Source organism: Pituophis catenifer, unplaced genomic scaffold, assembly GCF_029215685.1.
Source record: "Pituophis catenifer annectens isolate HBS135680 unplaced genomic scaffold, rPitCat1.0.hap2 SCAF_2, whole genome shotgun sequence".
NCBI classification, from domain to species: Eukaryota; Metazoa; Chordata; class Lepidosauria; order Squamata; family Colubridae; genus Pituophis; species Pituophis catenifer.
This window is the reverse complement of record NW_027256882.1, coordinates 38293727-38313657: the sequence shown is the minus strand read 5'-3', so window position 1 is coordinate 38313657 and position 19931 is coordinate 38293727. Positions and strand designations below refer to the sequence as shown.

Below are 19931 nucleotides of genomic sequence, written 5' to 3'. Positions count from 1 at the left end.
GAAATAAAAAGGTAGATAAAAGCCTAAACCAGGAGCCTTTAGCCAAGTGGACAGAGTTAAAAATAAATGGTGAAATAATATGGGGTGAAAATGAAATGAAGGGATGCTGGAAGGAGTGTACTTATTTATTTATAAAATTTATAGGCTGCCCATCTTACCGTAAGGGAACTCTAGGCAGCTTACAATCATAACAATATTTTGATATTGGTATGCGAATAATAAGTCAAAAACGGGATTAAAACAGTTGCTATAAAACTTAGTGTCCAAAGGGGAAAAAGTCAAAAGTCACAAATGTGAGAATGTTGAAAACTGGAGGATATGACTGGGGAATTGTTAGAATGAGTGCGGTTTGCAAAATGAGAAGGGTACAATTTCTTTAATGTGGGGCAGGAAGACCAAAATGTTGCTGGTTTTTAGGAAGAATTTTCTTTGCAAAGGGAAAGGTAGCAAGAGTGAACACAATCATTACATAGTAATTAGTTTGACAAGTGCTTGGGAAGTTGTTTGGAAGAGTTCTAGTTCATAGGGGACAAGTGGGAACAAGGAAGGACAATGCAGTTTGATGAGAGTCAGCCTGGTGTAGCAGTTAAGGTCAAGGTTCAGGAGAGCGTGACTTCTAGTCCTGCCTGAGGCAAAGTCAGCTGGGTATCCTTGAACTAATCACTCCCTCTTAGCTCTAGGAAGGAAGAAGCCAAGGCAAACCACTTCTGAAATCTTGCCAAGAAAACTGCAAGGACTTGTTCAGACAAAAATCAGGAGTCAACGTTGACTTAAAAGCTCTCTCCCTGATAAGATAAAATAAGCGACAGTTTTATGATAGGGTCAAAGTAGATAGTCTTTAGAGCCTTTAGATAATCTTTCTAGAAATTTGAATTAAAACATCTTTAATAAGAATGATTTCTCAGGAAGTGGCATACATCCATGTTTCTTTGCAGATGGCAGCACAAAGTGTTAATTTTTGAGTCACAAGAGGCCTTGAGGATCTTTTGACCGAACAGCAGAAAAATATTTTTAAAACTCAAGTCTAAATGCGAATGGCTTACTACGGTAACAAAAGCATTGGAAGGGGCAAACTAAAGTTGGCGTACTGTCTTATTATTTCTGAGAAATATGAGTGAGCTGTGGGTGGTGCTGTTTCAACACTCAGAGCCATTTTATGGTCTCCCATCAGGATGTCTTGGGAATGAGCAGATTGCTATATAAAGCCTTTTCTGAACAGTTAAGTCATATTTGATTGCCTGGATCCTTTCTGGGCAATTTAAGTGCATTACTGATAGAATTTTTTTCCCCTACAAGATGCTGTCTTGTAGGAGTTTATGCATGCATAGAGTGGGCCAACTTTTCATTGATGGCTTTTCCACAATCATCTCCATCTTGCAGGAATTTGCTTGTGCACCCAAAGTAAGCTCTGCAGCCAGAACAGATTCTGGGTTTTAGTTTTGTACAAATCATGTTTTAAATGACGGCTGAGCATTTCCTAGAGTTTAAATACTTATGCGTTGTATATCTCCTCTAGTGTTGGATAACTTAATCTCTGATTAAAGTAGTGTCTCCACCTCTGCACTGTTAAGCCGTGTAGACTTCAACTCCCAGAATTCCTCCAGCCAGTCTGCAAAAACACTGGGTTAAAACATTTCCTTTTTGCACTCTGAAGATTCCTGCTATCTCAAGGAGTTTGGAGAGCCAGTTTGGTGTAGCTAACTAAAAACCAGGAGACTGAATTTTAGGCCTCTCAGGCATTCAAGCCAGCTGGAGTGGTTTTGGGCCAGTCACTCTTTCTCAGCTCAACTCTCCTCCCAGGATTGTTGTTATGGAAAAAATAAGAGGTACGATTAGGTATGCTCGCTGCCTTGAATTGTATACAAAAAAGTGGGATAAAAATATATTTCCTTCAGTTCTCCAAAATTGATCACTATCCAGCTCCTCTTCAATAATTCTTCAGTTCCCTCAAATCTGTGGTTTTTTTCCCCCTAGTTTCAGGATTTCTCATTTCTATGAATCAAAGACAACAGTCTTTGATTCACAGAATCAAAGTCACAGTAACTGAATCAAAGGCACAGGGAGCTCTGGTAGCGCAGCAGACTAAAGCACTGTTATTAACATCAGCTGCCTGCAATTACTGCAAGTTCAAATCTCACCAGGCTCAAGGTTGACTCAGCCTTCCATCCTTTCTAAGGTAGGTAAAATGAGGACCCAGATTGTGGGGGCAATAAGCTGACTTTGTATAAATATACAAAAGTATGAAGGCTATTGGTTAACGCATTGTAAGCTGCCCTGAGTCTTCGGAGAAGGGCGGCATATAAATAAAAACAAACAAACAAAACAGTTCCCCATAAGAATTTTCCTCCACTGCACAGAAATAAGGCACTGCAGCATTACAAAGGATTCTCTGTCATCATGAATATCATTTTAATTTCCAACTCCAATGTTGGGTTTTTTCAATTAGTTTATTCCTCTTCATTCTGTTAACAATTACGCTTCTTTAAAAGAGCCAAAATTTTCACTACTGCCATCCTGGATACAACCAGCCAAAGGTGCACTAGTTCACCTAATACAACAACTCTCATCCTCAGGAGAAACTTCTAGATATGATAAAGTACAACTCCCAATTGTGATGCATCACAATTGGGAGTTGTACTTTATCATATCTAGAAGTTTCTCCTGAGGATGAGAGTTGTTGTCTAACACAACTGATGATAGTAGCTGTAGTCCAGAGCCGCTCGATACCATCAGCTTCAGGATGATGAGAGTTGCACCTTGCAGATCAATGCTTGTTCAGCATCTTCGATCCAAGAGTTGCAATACTTTATTTCCACCACGAGGAGGCACTCGACTGTTCCCTTTGCAGGCAATGTCCTCGGTCATAGCCTGGAGGGTTAACTCGGTCGCCGAAACTCAGCTGCAAGCAGTTGTGCTTTCTGGTGTCCAATATATGGACCCACAACTGTGGAGTTGTCCATCGCAATCGCAACTCTGTACTGTAATTTAAGTCTGAATGGACCTCGAGCGAAGGAAAACCACCCCCCCCTAACTTCGACGGAAGTTCAGTCGAGTTTCTCGGCTTTACCGGAAGTTCAAGTGAGACCTTCTATCGACGTCGAAGCGGCTTTTGATGCTCTCTATGATCATTCGAGAGGGTTGATCGACTTAAGAAAGAGGACCCTTTTGAGGTTTGCCTAATCAAGTGCCTGTGTAAACTTGGCTAACTGCCTGCTGAAACGTGTTGAGGGTAACTTTGTGCAGGAAGAGTTTATTTATGCATTTATTATTTCAGTTGATATAGCCACCCATCTTCCCATGACTCTGGGAAGCTCACTGCAACCAAAAAGTATAAAATATCCTCAGCCAGAACATGATATGATGTATAAAACCCATATTTTTTTAAAAAAAATCCTAATACAATCAATAGCAATTCCTTAGATACAGGTGGGAAGATGTGATTTAAAAAGAGATGGGTGAATAAGGAGGAAAGAAATAAGTAAGATATTCTTAACAAAAGTGTGTGGGATACAGTCCTGACTCATTCATAGAAGTTCCAGATCTGCATAAATTAAATTTGCTTTGGAAGAACTTTACCCTCCAAATATCCTCCTGTTTGCTGTCTTTTGCAGGTATCTGTCAAGTAGTTGGAAACAGAATAACAAACTCTGGTTGTGATCCTGTTGCTGCATTCACACACTATTGCCATTATTTGGGTCTAATGCACATAAGCATTTTTTTAATTGGCATTTTTTTTAAAAAATAATACCTTTAGTACTTAACCACGACCTGACTCTTGGAATCTTTTATTGCTCTTTTGACTTCTTTTTTTTTATATCTATAATTTTTTTTATTTTTCAAAAACACAAACAAAGCAAAACATAAAAACATCATCATTCCATACAATTATAGACAGTGTATCAGTCGGTGGCATTTTTGTGCTCCTCCTCTCTTCAATTTATCACTAAACATGCTAGCTTATTTCCAAAAATTTCAACATCCATTTATATCATAATTATTTCCAATTCTTACTCTCTATCCATTGGTTAAAATAAATCCCATATCAAATAGTATTGTCTATCTTCCTGCTCTCTTATTTCAAATGTCAATTTACTCATTTCAGCACATTCCATCATTTTCTTAATAATTTCTTCATCATTAGGTAACTTTTCTCCTTTCCAGTTTTTAGCAAATACAATCCTCTTTTGACTTCTTAAATCTTATTTGCCAATAGCCTCCAGTTTGTTTGTTTGTTCTAATCAATGGTTAGCAGATATTAAGAGAAGTCAAGACTTTTCCAAAATTATCTTTACCTGAATAAGAGAACATTTGATTATTTGGCTTGGCCGCAATATACTTAATTACAATAAAATGGATGGAAACTGAACAAGGAGAGATTCAAATCTGGAAATAAGTTTTCTGACAGTGAGAACAATCAACCAAATGGAACAGAAGTTGCCTTCAGAAGTTGTGGGAGCTTCATCACTGGAGGCTTTCAAGAAGAGACTGGACTGCCATCTGTCAGAAATGGTGCAGGGTCTCCTGCTTGGGTAATGGGGGTGGGGGGTGAGGTTGGACTAGATGACCTACAAGATCCTTTCCAATTCTGTTAAATCTGTTAGGCTAACTCCTGGGGATTGGTCAGTTCGCACCAGGCTCTGCCTCGGACGCCTGTCGGAGAGGTCCTTCGCGAATGTGAAAGTAGCACGTGGGGAGAAGAAGCAAGCAGCCTCCGCAGAGGCGGCGGTGGCAGCCGGCTGGAGTGGCAGGTAGGGCGGGGAGACTCCCCTCCCCTTTTTCCCGGGGTACTGGATTCCTGGTTCAGCCCCCAAACCCGCTTAATCTTTTCCTTTTCCAAAAAGCTTTTGTGCTTACGGGGTGTAGATTTTCCTGTCCCCTAAAAAAAGCAGCGATCTTCAAACGGGGGTGCAGCTAGATGACTTATTGGGTGGGAGAGCAGGAGGAGCATTTTCGAATTTCTCCTTTTCGTTAGGGTTCAGCTTAAAGAATTTATACCATGCCAATATTTGATCTGCTGCTTGTTGAAGATCCCTCCTCCCCCCAATCTTAGATTTGGGGCATCCCATTCCCCGCCCTTAGTTGCACCCCAAAAACTTGCAGGATTCTTATAAGTTGGTTCACAAGTTCTGAAGTCCCCCAGGGCAGAAGTCCTGTTCTTAAAGAATTGAAAGACATTTAAAGAACTCCTGTTCTTAAAATCATTTAAACTATGCCAATATTTGATCTGCTGCTTGTTGAAGATACCATTCCATGCCCTTAGTTGCACCCCAAAAACTTGCAGGATTCTTATAGGTTGCTTCACACGTTCTGTGGTTTCCCCCAGAACAGAACCCCTGTTCTGGGTATCCAAATCAGCTGGATTTGGGGGTGGTTTCTTACAAGGAGAGGAGTTTATTTCTTTAGTAAAGTTTATGCGCCGTCTCACCTAGAGGAAACTTTAAAGAAGACTAGCTGTGTGTCACCCAGGATTTAATGCCCTTGTGTGTTCACCAGTTTTATTTGCAACAATACTTTTTCAGACTTGGCAATTTTAAGATACAACTCCCAGCACATCTTAAAAGTTGTCAAGTCTGAAAAAACACTGATATATGCTATTGGGCTCCTTTATAGGAAAGAAAGTAAGGCATTTCCACAAAATGTTTTAATTTTTAAATGTTTTTATAATGGTTTTTTTTTAAATACATTGTAAGCCTCCCAGAGAAAGGTGGCATATATAAATTGAATGAATGAATGAATGAATAAATAAATGAATAGAAGGGAGATTACTAGACTTTCAAGATGTCATTGTTGTAAATCGGATGGAATAATAGCAGATATTGTGTTATAGTGCTTTAAAAGAAGTCGCAATATTTGTTAAGCATTGCATAAGCCAAGACCTATTTACTAGCTGTCCTATGAGCCATCTTTCTCTCTCAGCCCAATCCTACCCCACAGGGTTGATGCTTCAAAAAAGAAAAAGAAAAAGGATGAATAACAAAGTTGGAAGGGACCTTGGAGGTCTTCTAGTCAACCCCCGCTTAAGCAGGAGACCCTATAACATTCCAGACAGGTGGTTGTCCAGTCTCTTCTTAAAAACTTCCAGTGCTGGAATACTCACAACTTCTGGAAGCAAGTCGTTCCACTGATTAATTGTTCTCACTGTCTGGAAATTTCTCCTTAGTTCTAGGTTGCCTCTGTCCTTGGTTAGTTTACATTCCATTGCTTCTTGTCCTGCCTTCAGACACTTTGGATGAGACATGTAACCTTGATCTTCTATAAAAAAAATGTGAATACAAGGAATAACACCAGAAGTTGTGAGGGAGTTTTACATTAATTAAAGCCAAATAAATTGTACGTGGCTTTGAATCTATGGCTCTGTATGGAAGGAAATAAATCAGAAATCATTTGACCTGACCTGGGTCATTGATAGCTGTGCCCATCCAAAAAGAAGCTGATGAAACATTGAAAGTTTGCACTGGATTGCATTATGTAAATGAATTGATAGAACTATCAAGGGTCAAAATGAGTCAAGCGCATTCTAAAATTAGGAAATTCTTTCGCTGTCGTTGCTCCATTATATAGCAAGTGAGTCCTGTGTTTAGACGTCTGTCGCTAACAGGTTAGTTTGAGTGTGGCGTTTGATTTTCTATTTTGTAAAAAAAAAAAGCATTTCTTCTCTTTTCTGCCTTGGGCAAAATAATTCTCAGATATTTGTGCAAGGAAACTGTTGCAAATTGAAAGAAAATTGATTCTTTTTTTTGAAGCAGCTGGGCTGTTGCTAAGTTATTAATGAATAATATAGATAGGCGTAACAGATCAGATAGTGCTATGAGAGGTGAAAATGATATATATGATGGATTTGTTTGTTTTATTTCAATTCCCTCCCCCCCCCCACAAAGTTTTGGACTGTGAATTGCATGGTGTACCTCAAAAATTGAGCTGGATAAAAGTAAATGGTATGTTTAATTACCTGAGTTTAGATTTAAATATAATTTAAATGGAATCACAGGTAGTTCTCGACTTAACCCTTCATTTAAAAACCATTCAAAGTTATAACCATACTGAGAAAAGTGACTTCACAATTGGTCCTCACACTTATGATGATCGCAGCTTTCCTACGGTCCACAGGACGAAAATTTGTCAATTGGCATGTATTTACGAGGGTTGCAGTGTCATCTGATCTCCATTTACGACCTTCCCAGCCAGCTTCTGATAAGCAAAGTCAATGGGAAAAGCTGGATTTGCTTAACAGCTGCAGCGATTCGGTTAACAACCGTGGCAAGAAAGGTCCTAAAATCAGGCTCGATTCCACTTAGTGACTGCCCTGCTTAGTGACAGAAATTCTGGTACTCCTCCTTGTGGGCGTAAGTCGGAGGACTACCTGTCATGAAGGGCAGATAATGCAGTTTTTACCTTTGTATTTAATAAGTTTCTCATTCTGAGTTTTTAAATATTTCAGGGCTACTTTTGGAGGGAAAGCTGGGCCTCTTTGCTTCAAAGGAATCTCGTTAATTCAGCTCAAGTTCTGCACCGTAGTTTAGTGTTACTGGTGGAACCTGTTACGTGTAGGAATGAGCAGCTTTGAGCTTAAATTGTCCCTTCCACTTTCTCATCCTTTGATTAGAAGCACCTGCCAACTAAAGCAGAGAGAGAAAGAGAAAGAGATGGAGGGAGGGAGGGAGAGAGAGAGACCTTTATAGATCGGTGTTTCCCAACCCTGGCAATTTTAAGCTATTTGGAGTTTAACTAACTCTTAATATTTCTTTTTTGTCTTCCTTCTGACATTCCTAGGGTAAGGTGAAGAAGAATAGGGCAGAATAGTGTTTCTTAACTTTGCCACCTTTAAGAGGCTGGCTGGGGAATTCTGGGAGATTGAAGTCTGCATCTCTTAAAGTTACCAAGGTTGAGAAACATAGCTGTAGGCCCTTCCTCCCTCCCTCCCTCCCTCTCCTTCCTTCCATCTTTCCTTCCTTCCTTTCTCCCTCCCTCCTTCCCCCTTCCTTCCTTCCTCCCTCCCTCCCGCCCACCCTGCCCTCTCCTTCTTTCCTTCCTTCCTCCCTCCCTCCCACCCACCCTGCCCTCTCCTTCCTTCCTTCCTTCTTTCCTCCCTCTCTCCCTCCTTTCCTTTGCTGCTCACCTCGTCTCAAGGCAACTAGAAATGCTATTTCTTTCCCAACTCTTCAAAATTTATCACTAAACCATTGTTGTAGAGATGCATCGTGTTAGCAGGCTGTTTGTCTTCACCTTCCTTCTTGTTCTTGATTCCCAGGTCTCTCTGTCTTCTCATCATCATGCCTACCCTCTACATCTGCCCCCATCCGGATAATTTCCAGAACACCCGTGTGTTGGTTGCAGCCCGTTACGGCCGGCAGGATGTTACGGTGGTGGAACTGCCTCCCAATGCCGAATTCAAGCACCGTTTTTTCTCTCTGCCCAAACTCCCAGCTCTGGAAACCAGAGTGGGTGTCTATGTATCTGGTCCTACAGCTGTGTCTTACCTGCTGTCTCCAGATGTTATGAGAGGGCACAATCCCGAAACAAGAGCTTTGGTGCGGCAATGGATCAGCTACGCAGACATGGAAATAGCTCCAGCCGCCTGTTCTGTGGCTTTCTCTGCGCTGAAGATTTCCAAGCAGAATAAACAGGTGAGATGCAGTGACTGTGCTAGGGTTGATAGGCCCAAATCAGAAAGTATCTGGTAGCATGAAAGCTTGTATCTTTTAAGGAAATGTGCTAAAGGCAGTCCTCGAATTACGACCACAATTTCCATTGCCAAACAAGACAATTGTTAAGAGAACATTGCTCCATTTTACGACCTTTCTTGCTACAGTTGTTAAGTGGATCACTGCAGTTGTTAAGTTAGGAATGCGGTTGTTAAGTGAATCTGACTTCCCTATAAACTTTGCTTGTCAGAAAGTCGCCAAATTTTCTGGGACACTGCAGCCATCTTAAATACATGCCAGTTTGTTCGTGTGACCATGGGGATGTGCAGCGGTCATAAGTGTGAAAAACAGTCATAAGTCACTTTTTAAAGGGATGTTCTAATTTTGAACAGTCATTAAATAAATGGTTGTAAGTCAAGGAGTACCCAGACTCTTTCTGATTTTTGGCTGCCATAAACTAACAATTGTTAGTTTAAGAGCCACAGTGGCGCAGTGGTTAGAGTGCAGTACTGCAGGCTACTTCTGCCTGCCTGCCGGCTGCCTGCAATTTGACAGATCAAATCTCATCAGGCTCAAGGTTGATTCAGTCTTCCATTCTTCTGAGGTGGGTAAAATGAGGGCCCAGATTGTTGGGGGAGATATGCTGACTCTGTAAACCACTTAGAGAGGGCTGTAAAGCACTGTGAAGCGGTATATAAATCTAAGTGCTATTGTCCTATATAATCTCTACAACAGACTGGATAGAGAAGCCAGTTTTCTTCAACCTGGTGCCCTTGAATGTCCTAAAATGGCCATCCTGTTTCTACTGTTCTTTTCTTTAACTAAAGAAGAAGAATGTACACAATGATAAAATAAAGAGGAAAATCTGAAAAAAAAAAAGAAATAAAAACATACACATATTCACAAGCATACATATATCCATAAATTTTATGATTCATTTATAGTGATTCATGATTGAGGTACATTAATCAATTCAAAAACCCTGAATAGTTGGAACCCTATGTTTGTCGTTCCGTTGCAAAACAATACATTTTTGGCTGCCTATAACTTTCAGAGTATCTACTTCCCAGGTGTCCACTACTGTGTGATGAGATAAAATATGAACATCTACATTTTCAGCCTGCATAGTCTGGCAGATAGGAAACGCTGTGAGATTTAGTCCTGATTCATGTAGAAATCACTAGGTTAGGCTACCCTATTTCCCGGAAAATAATCCCTCCCCAAAAATATTTAAACGCAGAGCTGGAAATCAGGTAAGACAGCAAGAGGAGCCCCATCTTGCTCCATACACCCCAAAATAATAAGACCTCCCCGAAAATAAGGCCAAGCGCTTATTTCGGGGATCCAAAAATATAAGACAGGATCTTATTTTTGGGAAAACACGGGTAAATTGCTGTGAGTTAGGAAAACTTCGGTTCACTGAGGAAAAGGGACCAAGACGTTGATCCAAAGGAAAAAGAGGAACTGAGATTCAGATCACCAAAAATATTGTTAGGCTCTTTGGTATTTGTCTAGTATCTGAAGAAAATAAGCAGGGTTCTCCCGAAATTCTCTTTAGCAAGATTTATGAAGAATAAAAGATGCTTGGCAGCTGCCTCTTACTTATGATAATTTCTGTGTCCCCGGGGGTGGGTGGGTCATGTGACTCTTTTGCAACCTTCTGACAAACAAAGTCAATGGGGAAGTCAGATTCACTTAATAACCGTGTTACTAAATTAACAACTGTAGTGATTCACTTAATAACTGGCAAGAAAGGTCATAAAACAGGGCAAAACTCACTTAACAACTGTCTTATTATTATTATTATTATTTATTATTTATTAAATTTCTATACCGCCCTTCTCCAAATAGGACTCAGGGCGGTGCACAGCCAAGATAAAAAACAAAGCATACAAAATTTAAGAACAATATTAAAATAATTAAATGTTTTGGCCGAAATTAAGATAACCCAATTTAAAATCAATTTAAAATTTAACTCAGGCCAGCCCAGCTTGTTGAAATAAATAGGTTTTCAGGGCCCGACGAAAAATCCGGAGGTCTGTTATTATACGTAACTCTGGGGGAAGGTTGTTCCAGAGGGTGGGCGCCGCCACAGAGAAGGCTCTCCCCCTGGGGGTCGCCAGCCGACATTGTCTGGCGGACGGCACCCTGAGGAGGCCCACTCTGTGCGAGCGTACTGGCCGGTGGGAGGCTATTGGTGGCAGAAGGTGGTCTCGTAAATACCCCGGCCCTAAGCCATGGAGCGCTTTAAAGGTGGTCACCAACACCTTGAAGCGCACCCGGAAGACCACTGGGAGCCAGTGCAGCTCGCGCAGGAGAGGTGTCACATGGGAGTGCCTCGTCGCCCCCATAATCCCCCGCGCGGCCGCGTTCTGGACCAGCTGGAGCCTCCGGGTGCACCCCAGGGGGAGCCCCATGTAGAGAGCGTTGCAGTAGTCCAGGCGGGAAATGACTAGTGCCTGAGTGACTGTGCGTAGAGAGTCCCGATCTAGAAAGGGGCGCAGCTGGCGTATCAGGCGAACCTGATAAAAAGCCCCCCTGGCCACGGCCGTCAAATGATCTTCTAAAGACAGCCGTGCGTCCAGGAGGACGCCCAAGTTGCGAGCCCTCTCCGTGGGGGCGAGTGATTCGCCCCCAATAGCCAGCGATGGCGTCAGCTGGCTATATCGGGACGCTGGAAGCCACAGCCACTCGGTCTTGGAGGGGTTGAGTCGGAGCCTGTTTCTCCCCATCCAGGCCCGCACGGCCTCCAGGCACTGGGACATCACTTCAAGGGCATCGTTGGGGTGGCCTGGGGTGGAGATGTACAGCTGGGTGTCATCAGCGTACTGATGGAACTCCACCCCAAAGCCACGGATGATCTCACCCAGCGGCTTTACATAAATGTTGAACAGAAGGGGCGAGAGGACCGACCCTTGTGGCACCCCACAAGCAAGGTGCCTCGGGGTCGACCGCTGCCCCCCCGTCAACACAGATTGCGACCGGTCAGAGAGGTAGGAGGAGAACCACCGCAGAACGGTGCCCCCCACCCCCAACCCCGCCAACCGGTGCAACATGATACCATGGTCGATGGTATCAAAAGCCGCTGAGAGGTCTAACAGGACCAGGATAGAGGAGCAACCCCTATCCCGAGCCCTCCAGAGATCATCCACCAACGCGACCAATGCCGTTTCCGTGCTGTGCCCAGGCCGGAAGCCGGACTGGAGCGGGTCTAGATAGACAGCTTCATCCAGGTACCGGGGAAGCTGTTGCGCCACCACACTCTCAACAACCTTCGCAACAAAGCGAAGGTTGGAGACTGGACGATAGTTAGCCAAAACAGCCGGATCCAGAGAGGGCTTCTTGAGGAGGGGCCTCACAACCGCTTCTTTCAAAGCGGCCGGCAGGACCCCCTCACTCAAAGAAGCGTTAACGATCTTCTGGAGCCAGCCTCGTGTCACCTCCCGGGAAGCCAGAACCAACCAGGAGGGACACGGGTCCAATAAACATGTGGTCGCGTTCAGCCGTCCCAGGACCCTGTCCATGTCCTCGGGAGCCACAGGATCGAACTCCCCCCAGATAACACTCTCAAGACCTGCCTCAGTCATCCCATCCGGACATACCCAGTCAGAGGCCAGTCCTTCCCGAATCTGAGCGATTTTGTCATACAGATACTGCATAAAATCCTCGGCTCGGCCCTGCAAGGGGTCATCCCGCGCTTCCAGATGGAGGAGGGAGCGGGTCACCCTGAACAGGGCGGCCGGGCGATTATCTGATGACGCGATAAGAGCGGCAAAATAACTAGATTTCGCCGCTTTTATCGCCACTAGGTAGGTCTTAATATGAGACCTCACCAGTGTTCGGTCGGATTTGGAGCGACTGGTCCTCCAACTACTCTCCAGGCGTCTTTTCCGGCGCTTCATCTCCCTGAGCTCCTCGGAGAACCAAGGAGCTAGGTGAGTTCGGTGCCGGGTCAGAGGCCGCAAAGGCACGACACGGTCCAAGGCCCCGGCAGCCGCACTATCCCAGGCGGCCACCAGGTCCTCAGTCGAGTCATGAGCCAGAGTCTCAGGAAATGGCCCAAGCTCCATCTGGAACCTATCAGGGTCCATCAGGCGCCTGGGGCGGAACCACCTGGTCGGTCCCGCCTCCCTGCGGCGGGGTGCAGCGGTTAGAAAGTCCAGTCGAAGGAGCGAGTGGTCAGACCATGACAAGGGTTCGATGACTATATCCCCTGTATCAAGGCCACTCAACCACTGACCAGAGACAAAAACTAAGTCCAGAGTGTGTCCACCCGTGTGAGTGGGGTCATGAATTAACTGAGTAAGGTCCATGGCCGTCATGGAAGCCATGAACTCTCGAGCCACCTCAGACGTTTCGCCGATAGATGGCAGGTTGAAATCCCCCATGACTAGAAGTCTGCTTAGCAATAGAAATTTTAGCTCCATTGTGGTTGTAAATTGAGGACTACCTGTACTACATTACACCTGAAAACAAAGTTGTGTGCATGGGAGGAGGAGTGAAGGAAACAAAGATGTTTTCTTGTTTCTTGGAGGCAGTAATAGCAATTAACAGTAGCCCTTAGACTTATATATCGCTTCACAATGCTTTACAGCCCTCTCTAAGCGGTTTACAGAGTCAGCATATTGCCCCCCAACCATCTGGGTTTTCATTTTACCGACCTCGGAAGGATGGAAGGTTGAGTTAACTTTGAGCCAATCGGGATCGAACTTTTGACAGTCGGCAGAATTAGCTTTTAATATTGCATTTGTGAAGTTTCTGAAAGATGCCCTAATTAATTCATGAGCCATGAGCCGAACTTCAAAAGAAATACAGTCATTTATTAGGAGCACCATTTCGGCAATATTCGGATGCAGTTAGAACTAATCCCACGTAGATTTACGTTCCCCTATGACCCTGTCTCTCCTCTCCTCTCTGGCCATGTCATAAATCACATTCTCCAATTAACCACTTTGGCTGGCTGTGAAATCCAACACCCTCCTTCTGATTGCGGTCAGGAAGAATGTATGGAATGCACTTCAGTTAGGGAAATCAGTCAGCTCTATCAGTTCTCCCTCCCTCCTATTCATGGCAACTTGAAAGCTTTGAAAGTTGTATATATATATGTATGTATGTATGTATGTATGTATGTATGTATGTATGTATGTATGTATGTAATAGGGAGAAAAATGTATTTTTAATCCTTTTGGAGAATCTCTTAGGAATTGCTTTCAGATCACACCTTACTCTCCTCTCCTACTCAGGGGCTGGATCGTGCTGTAGCCGAACTGCAGCATCTCCTTGGGGTGCTGGACAACCACCTGAAAGTTCGAACATACCTGGTGGGGGAAGCCATAACTCTGGCCGATGTGACCGCTGCTTGTTGTCTTTTGTTGCCGTATAAATATGTGAGTTTTCCTGCGTCATTGTTCTTTTCTCTCTCTTTTTTTTTTCTTTTCATAATTTGGCGGAACATTTTGTACCCTTATGTAAATTGACCTCTTTTTTTCCACGAAGGGAAGAAAAATCAACATCTGTAGTAAGGTCATTTACACAATAGTGGGCAACTTTTTCACTTTCTACCTTTTAACAAAATTTAGTTTATGCCAACGCCATATCTCTCTGTCCTTGGCAATCAGCTCTTGATTCCAGCTCACTGTATACATTGCTCCTTTCTTTCTTTCTTTCTTTCTTTCTTTCTTTCTTTCTTTCTTTCTTTCTTTCTTTCTTTCTTTCTTTCTTTCTTTTGTTTCTCTTTTTCAGGTTCTCACCTAATTTATTCAGCCGTGGTTTTCTTAGACGACTTCTTCTCAATCCTGTCATTCTTCCTTCTTTTTCTTCTTTTTTGAATACATTTTTATTTTATTTGGGAAGTTAAGATAAAATGCAAACTCAAAATAAAGGAAAAAGAAGTTTTACAAAAACAAAACAAAGATAGACAAAACAATTAATAATTTTATCCTTTGTCTAGTCACTGCAGGGTGAAGGCTGAATGCTTTGAAGGCAAAACATTAGAAAAGAAAAAAATGTGTATTGAAAAAGACAAAGGACAAAACCACATATACATATAACAATACCACTTACACTTGTATATACCACTTCATAATGCTTTACAGCACTCTCTAAGGCAGGAGTCGGCAACCTTAAACACTCAAAGAGCCACAAAAGTTCTAATCGGAAGCCCCCATTCAATTCTGGAGCCGACCAGAAGTCTGGTTCCCCCATCATAGTCTCCTCCTAGCGTGGCGTCCTTTTTCCTCTACCTGTCCTAACCGAAAGCTCTATCAATTGTGGAGCCGACCAACAACAGAAAGCCGCAGCAGAGGGATGAAAGAGCCACATGCGGCTCCAGAGCCGCGGGTTACTGACCCCTGCTCTAAGAGGTTTACAGAGGTTGCATATTGCCTTCAACAATCCGGGCCCTCATTTTACCAACCTCAGAAGGCTGAGTCAACTTTGAGCTGGTCAGGATTGAACTCCTGGCAGTGAGCAGAGTTTGTCTGCAATACCACTGTGCCACCATGTTTCCTACATAATATATTACATATATTATCACTCTTAGTTGGATATTGATAAATATATTGGAACAAGGAGGGTGAAGATTCGTTCTCTGAGCTTGTGGGTTGGTTTCTTTTACTTAGCCTGGTAACGAAACATTCGGAAACCAACCCACAAGCTCAGCGAACAAACCTTCATCCTCATCCTACACTCAAGCTACAAATATTCACCACTATTGCAAATATTGGAACAATATTAATTTCCCCCTGTTTGCAAAGCAAACCCAAATTTATAAGCGTCTACTTCTATCTGTAACCAATTTGACCTGTCATCTATCTACTATATATAAAGGCAAAATATTTAACAGGCGAACTAACAGCAAAGTTAAACTTTAAAGCTTTCTGTTAAACTATTATTGTACTTCTTAGAAAGTCTATAAATGTTTTTTATCTACCATAAATCACCACAATTATTTTCTCTGATCTGTCCAGGATCAAATACCGTCATTTGATTCTTAATAATAAAACTTCTCCTTAAGACTTTGGTTGAAAACTTTCCCAGCAATTTTGTCTTATTCCCCAAAATTATAAACCGCTTTTGTCGATTCGTTTTCCCAAAATAGTCCAGTCCAAATTGATTTGCAGTTAAATCTACTAAGTCCATACCCCAATCGCCATCAATCTTCTTGAGAAAATCCACTTCATCACTCATAGATTCTGTTAATTCCAAATTTGTAGAATCCATATTCCCTTCAGTTTTTGAATAGCCGTTAAGCAACCTGTCTTAAGTCGAGGACTACCTGTATATTACATAGAGTCCCTTGGATAATTACAGCAGCTAATCAATGGAATAAATAAAATAGCACAAATAATTAACTTCCTTCTCTTCTAGGTCCTCAACCAAACCCTTCGCGTTTATTTTATCAACCTTACTCGATGGTTCCTGACATGTATCAACCAACCAGAGTTCCAGGCTGTTTTGGGCCCAGTGAGGTTGTTTGAAGAGGCCTCAGGAGGAGGTGTTCTAGAAATGGACTTTAAAAGTAAGCCTTGCTGGTGGATGGCCTCTTTTCAAATCCTCGTTAGTTGGCAGAGTCACAGTCAGGCTCCAGCTTAAGTGAAGCAGTTTCATTTAGCAACCGTTTAATGGCTGAGTTGCCAGTCCTAATTGTGGACGCTAAATGAGAATGGCCCATATTTTGTAAATCATTGTACCCAAGCATGGAAGATCCATGGACCCAGCTCCCATTGAATAAAATAAAATAGAATAACAGAGTTGGAAGGGACCTTGGAGGTCTTTTAGTCCAACCCCCTGCTTAGGCAGGAAACCCTACACCACTTCAGACAAATGGCAATCCAACATCTTCTTAAAAACTTCCAGTGTTGGAGCAGTCACAACTTCTGGAGGCAAGTTGTTCCACTGATTAATTGTTCTAACTGTCAGGAAATTTCTCTTTCGTTCTAAGTTGCTTCTCTCCTTGATTAGTTTCCACCCATTGCTTCCTGTCCTACCCTCAGGTGCTTTGGAGAATAGCTTGACTCCCTCTTCTTTGTGGCAGCCCCTGAGATATCGGAACATGGCTATCATGTCTCCCCTAGGCCTTCTTTTCATTAAACTAGACATACCCAGTTTCTGCAACTGTTCTTCATGTGTTTTAGCCTCCAGTCCCCTAATCATCTTTGTTGCTCTTCTCTGCACTCTGATCTATCTCTGTGTAAGTAGGGTTGACCGGCACACCAGCCTAAAACAGAGTCTTCATACAGTGTGAAGAATAACTTTATGGCAGAGTTAGAAGGGACCTTGGAGGTCTTCTAGTCCAACCCCCTGCCCAAGCAGAAAACTCTATACGACAGCACTTTGCTGAAGACAAACCAGGTTTATAGGTTACAGCGGACTTTTGCCATGTCACCTGCCTTAGATTCACTGAATAGCGGGCAGCTCTAAATTCATTCATTTGTATTTTTCCTCCTACTACCCTGCAAACCAACCAGTTTCCTCTGAAGCTGAGTTGCTGGAGAAGAAGGAGATAGAAGAACCCCCTCCCAAAAGTGCGTCGCAGCTGAAGAAAGAGGCCAAAAAGAAAGAAAAAATGGAGAAGTTTCTTCAGAAGAAGGAGAAGAATCTGCAGCAACAGGGAGAGGTAGGCATTGTAGATAGAAGGAGAATAGAATTAAATAGGCCTGCATCCAGGGGTGGGCTTCAAAAATTTTAGCAAGGGGTTCTCTGCCCGGTTGCTGGGTGGGCGTGGCCATGGTGGGCGTGGCCTAGTCGGCCTCTTGCACCATGGGGGGGGTGTTTTTGCCCTCCCCAGGCTCCAGAGGCTTTCATCGAGCCTCCGGGAGGATGAAAACAGCCTCCTCAGGCTCCGGAGGCCGTCTGGGGCCCATTTCCGGCCTTCCCGAACTTCCGGTAGGCCTGTTTTATGCCCTCCCCGAGCCTCCGCGCGCACCCTGCACTTACCTGCATCCAAATCGGGCCACGTGGGGACTGCAAGGAGGGGAGGGGTGGGCGCGGCCAGCCAGGAGTGGGATTTGGGGGTTCTCCAAACTGCACAGAATCTTAGCTAGAGGTTCTCCCGAACCCCTGCGAACCTCCAGCAACCCACCCCTGCCTGCATCCACAAGAGTCAGACTCAAACACTTTAGCTGTGTGAGTGTGAGTGTGAGTGAAGGTATCATGCAACTTTTGAGCTTGAAATACATTGCCTTCCCAGCAAAGCAGCCATGCTGGGGAGAGATTCTGTTCCGCTTGTTAAATTAGCATTTCTCCACCTTGGCAGCTTGAAGTTGTGTGGACTTCAGTTCCCAGAATTCCCCAGACAGCAGGGCTGTGTATATGGGAAGGAAATTAGATGAAGTGCTTTTTTTTTAAAACTTCCTGCAGGAGATACAAAGGAATTGTTTTTCCCTCCCAAGGATTGGGACAATACAGGTAGTCCTCAATTTATGACCACAGGTTAGTTAGTAACCGTGTTACTAAATTAACAACTGTAGTGATTCACTTAACAACAGTGGCAAGAAAGGTAGTAAAATGGGGCAAGTCTCACTTACTCAACAGAAATTCTGCGGTCAATTGTGGTCGTAAGTCAAGGACTACCTGTACTTAATATTTACCCATTTCAGTCATTTTAGCAGTATTCTAGAAATCGCAGATTGTATTTCACAGTCCTAGAGAAATACTGCAGCTTAATAATAACATGGAGAATTTGAAGAATATTTTTCCCCAAATGATTTTTAAGAAAAGGAAGTGCATATTGTATCAGATAAATGCTTTTCTTAAGATAACGTGCCTGGAGAAAAAAACAACAACACATCAGAATATATTTTTTAATCTTTCCATGTTGCCTGCCTCTCTGCCTGTGTATTTATTTTGCAAGAAATTCTCATTTTCATGGATCAAATTCTGTTCGAATAATTATCTGATAGATATCCATTCCCCACCATCCAGTCAGAGCTGAAGAAGCTTCTTGGGTGAGAAGTGAAACATCTTCAAAGAAAAAAAACCAGAAAGTCCAGTTGCCTCTTGAAAAAACACCTTTGAGACAACCATTTATTTTTTATTTATTTTATTTTATCTCAAATTTATATACCGCACCTTCTCCCGAGGGACTCAGGGCGGTGTACAGCCAGATAAAAACATACAGTACAAACATTAAAAACAATTAAAAGGATATATATTAATTTGGCGCCAATTTAAGATAACAAACCAATTAAAATTTTTAAAAATGTTAAAAAATATGTTAAGCCAGCCCGGCTTGCTGAAAAAAGAAAGTTTTAAGGGCACGGCGGAAGGCACCGAAGTCTTGGATTCTCCATATCTCAGGGGGCAGCTGATTCCAGAGGGTAGGTGCCCCCATAGAGAAGGCCCTCCCCCTGGGGGTCGCCAGCCTACATTGTTTGGCTGATGGCACCCCGAGGAGGCCTTCTCTGTGGGAGCGCACAGGTCGGTGGGAGGTCATTGGTAGCAGCAGGCGGTCTCAAAGATAACTAGGTCCTATACCATGGAGTGCTTTAAAGGTGGTAACCAACACCTTGAAGCGCACCCGGAAGACCACTGGGAGCCAGTGCAGCTCACGCAGGAGCGGTGTTATGTGGGAGCGCCAAGCGGCTCCCGTAATTACCCACACGGCCGCATTCTGGACCAGTTGACCATGACCTTAACTGATGTTCTTTTCCATCTTTTTTTGGTTTTTTTTCTTTCTTTCTTTTTTTTGCTGAACCCAATTTTCTTTTGTCTCCGTGTCGTTTAGTTGTCGGGTTGTTGTGCTTTAACCTGATGTAACACCCTGTTTCTTTGTTAGAAGAAGCCAAAAGCTGAGAAGAAAGAAAAGAAGGATCTTGAGGTCATCACCTATGATATCCCCACCAAACCAGGAGAGAAAAAAGGTACCGTATTTTTTGGAATATAAGACGCACCTTAAGTTTTTGGGGAGGAAAATAAGAAAAAAGCTGATTGGCGGGTGGATCAGCCTCCCGGAATACCCCCAATCAGCTGTTCCCAGAGATGAATTTTAGCAACAGGTTCGTTGGTTGTGAGCTCTGTGCCTTGCTTTTTTTTCTGCCTCTGAAAGCCTCGGAAACAGAGCTTCAGGAAAAAAAGGCTTTTTTTCTGAAGCTCTGTTTGGAGGCTTTTTTTCTGAAGCGTCTTTCAGAGGCTTTTATTCCGAAGGACTATCTGTACTCTATTCAGTCTCCTTTCTTTGGTATTGGTATAAAGATTAACCTCTTCTGATCCGTTGGTTATTGTGTCATTCTCCAGATTTGTTAGCATAGTTTGGTTAGAACCTTTACTGATTCTTCTTTTGTTGCTTGC

General features: G+C 43.1%; 1 protein-coding gene across 1 annotated transcript in view; it reads left to right on the top strand.

The window, feature by feature from the left end:
* The first annotated feature begins 4695 nt into the window (after window positions 1–4695).
* The window catches only part of VARS1 (valyl-tRNA synthetase 1), a 55811-nt gene continuing 40575 nt past the window's right edge, over window positions 4696–19931 (top strand). Inside the window, exons 1-6 of the mRNA XM_070936666.1 lie at window positions 4696–4748; window positions 8249–8624; window positions 13886–14029; window positions 16011–16161; window positions 17111–17259; window positions 19420–19504. Of these exons, the coding sequence (XP_070792767.1) occupies window positions 8271–8624; window positions 13886–14029; window positions 16011–16161; window positions 17111–17259; window positions 19420–19504 (883 nt within the window). The 5' untranslated portion in view covers window positions 4696–4748; window positions 8249–8270. The remainder of the gene's footprint in view (window positions 4749–8248; window positions 8625–13885; window positions 14030–16010; window positions 16162–17110; window positions 17260–19419; window positions 19505–19931) is intronic.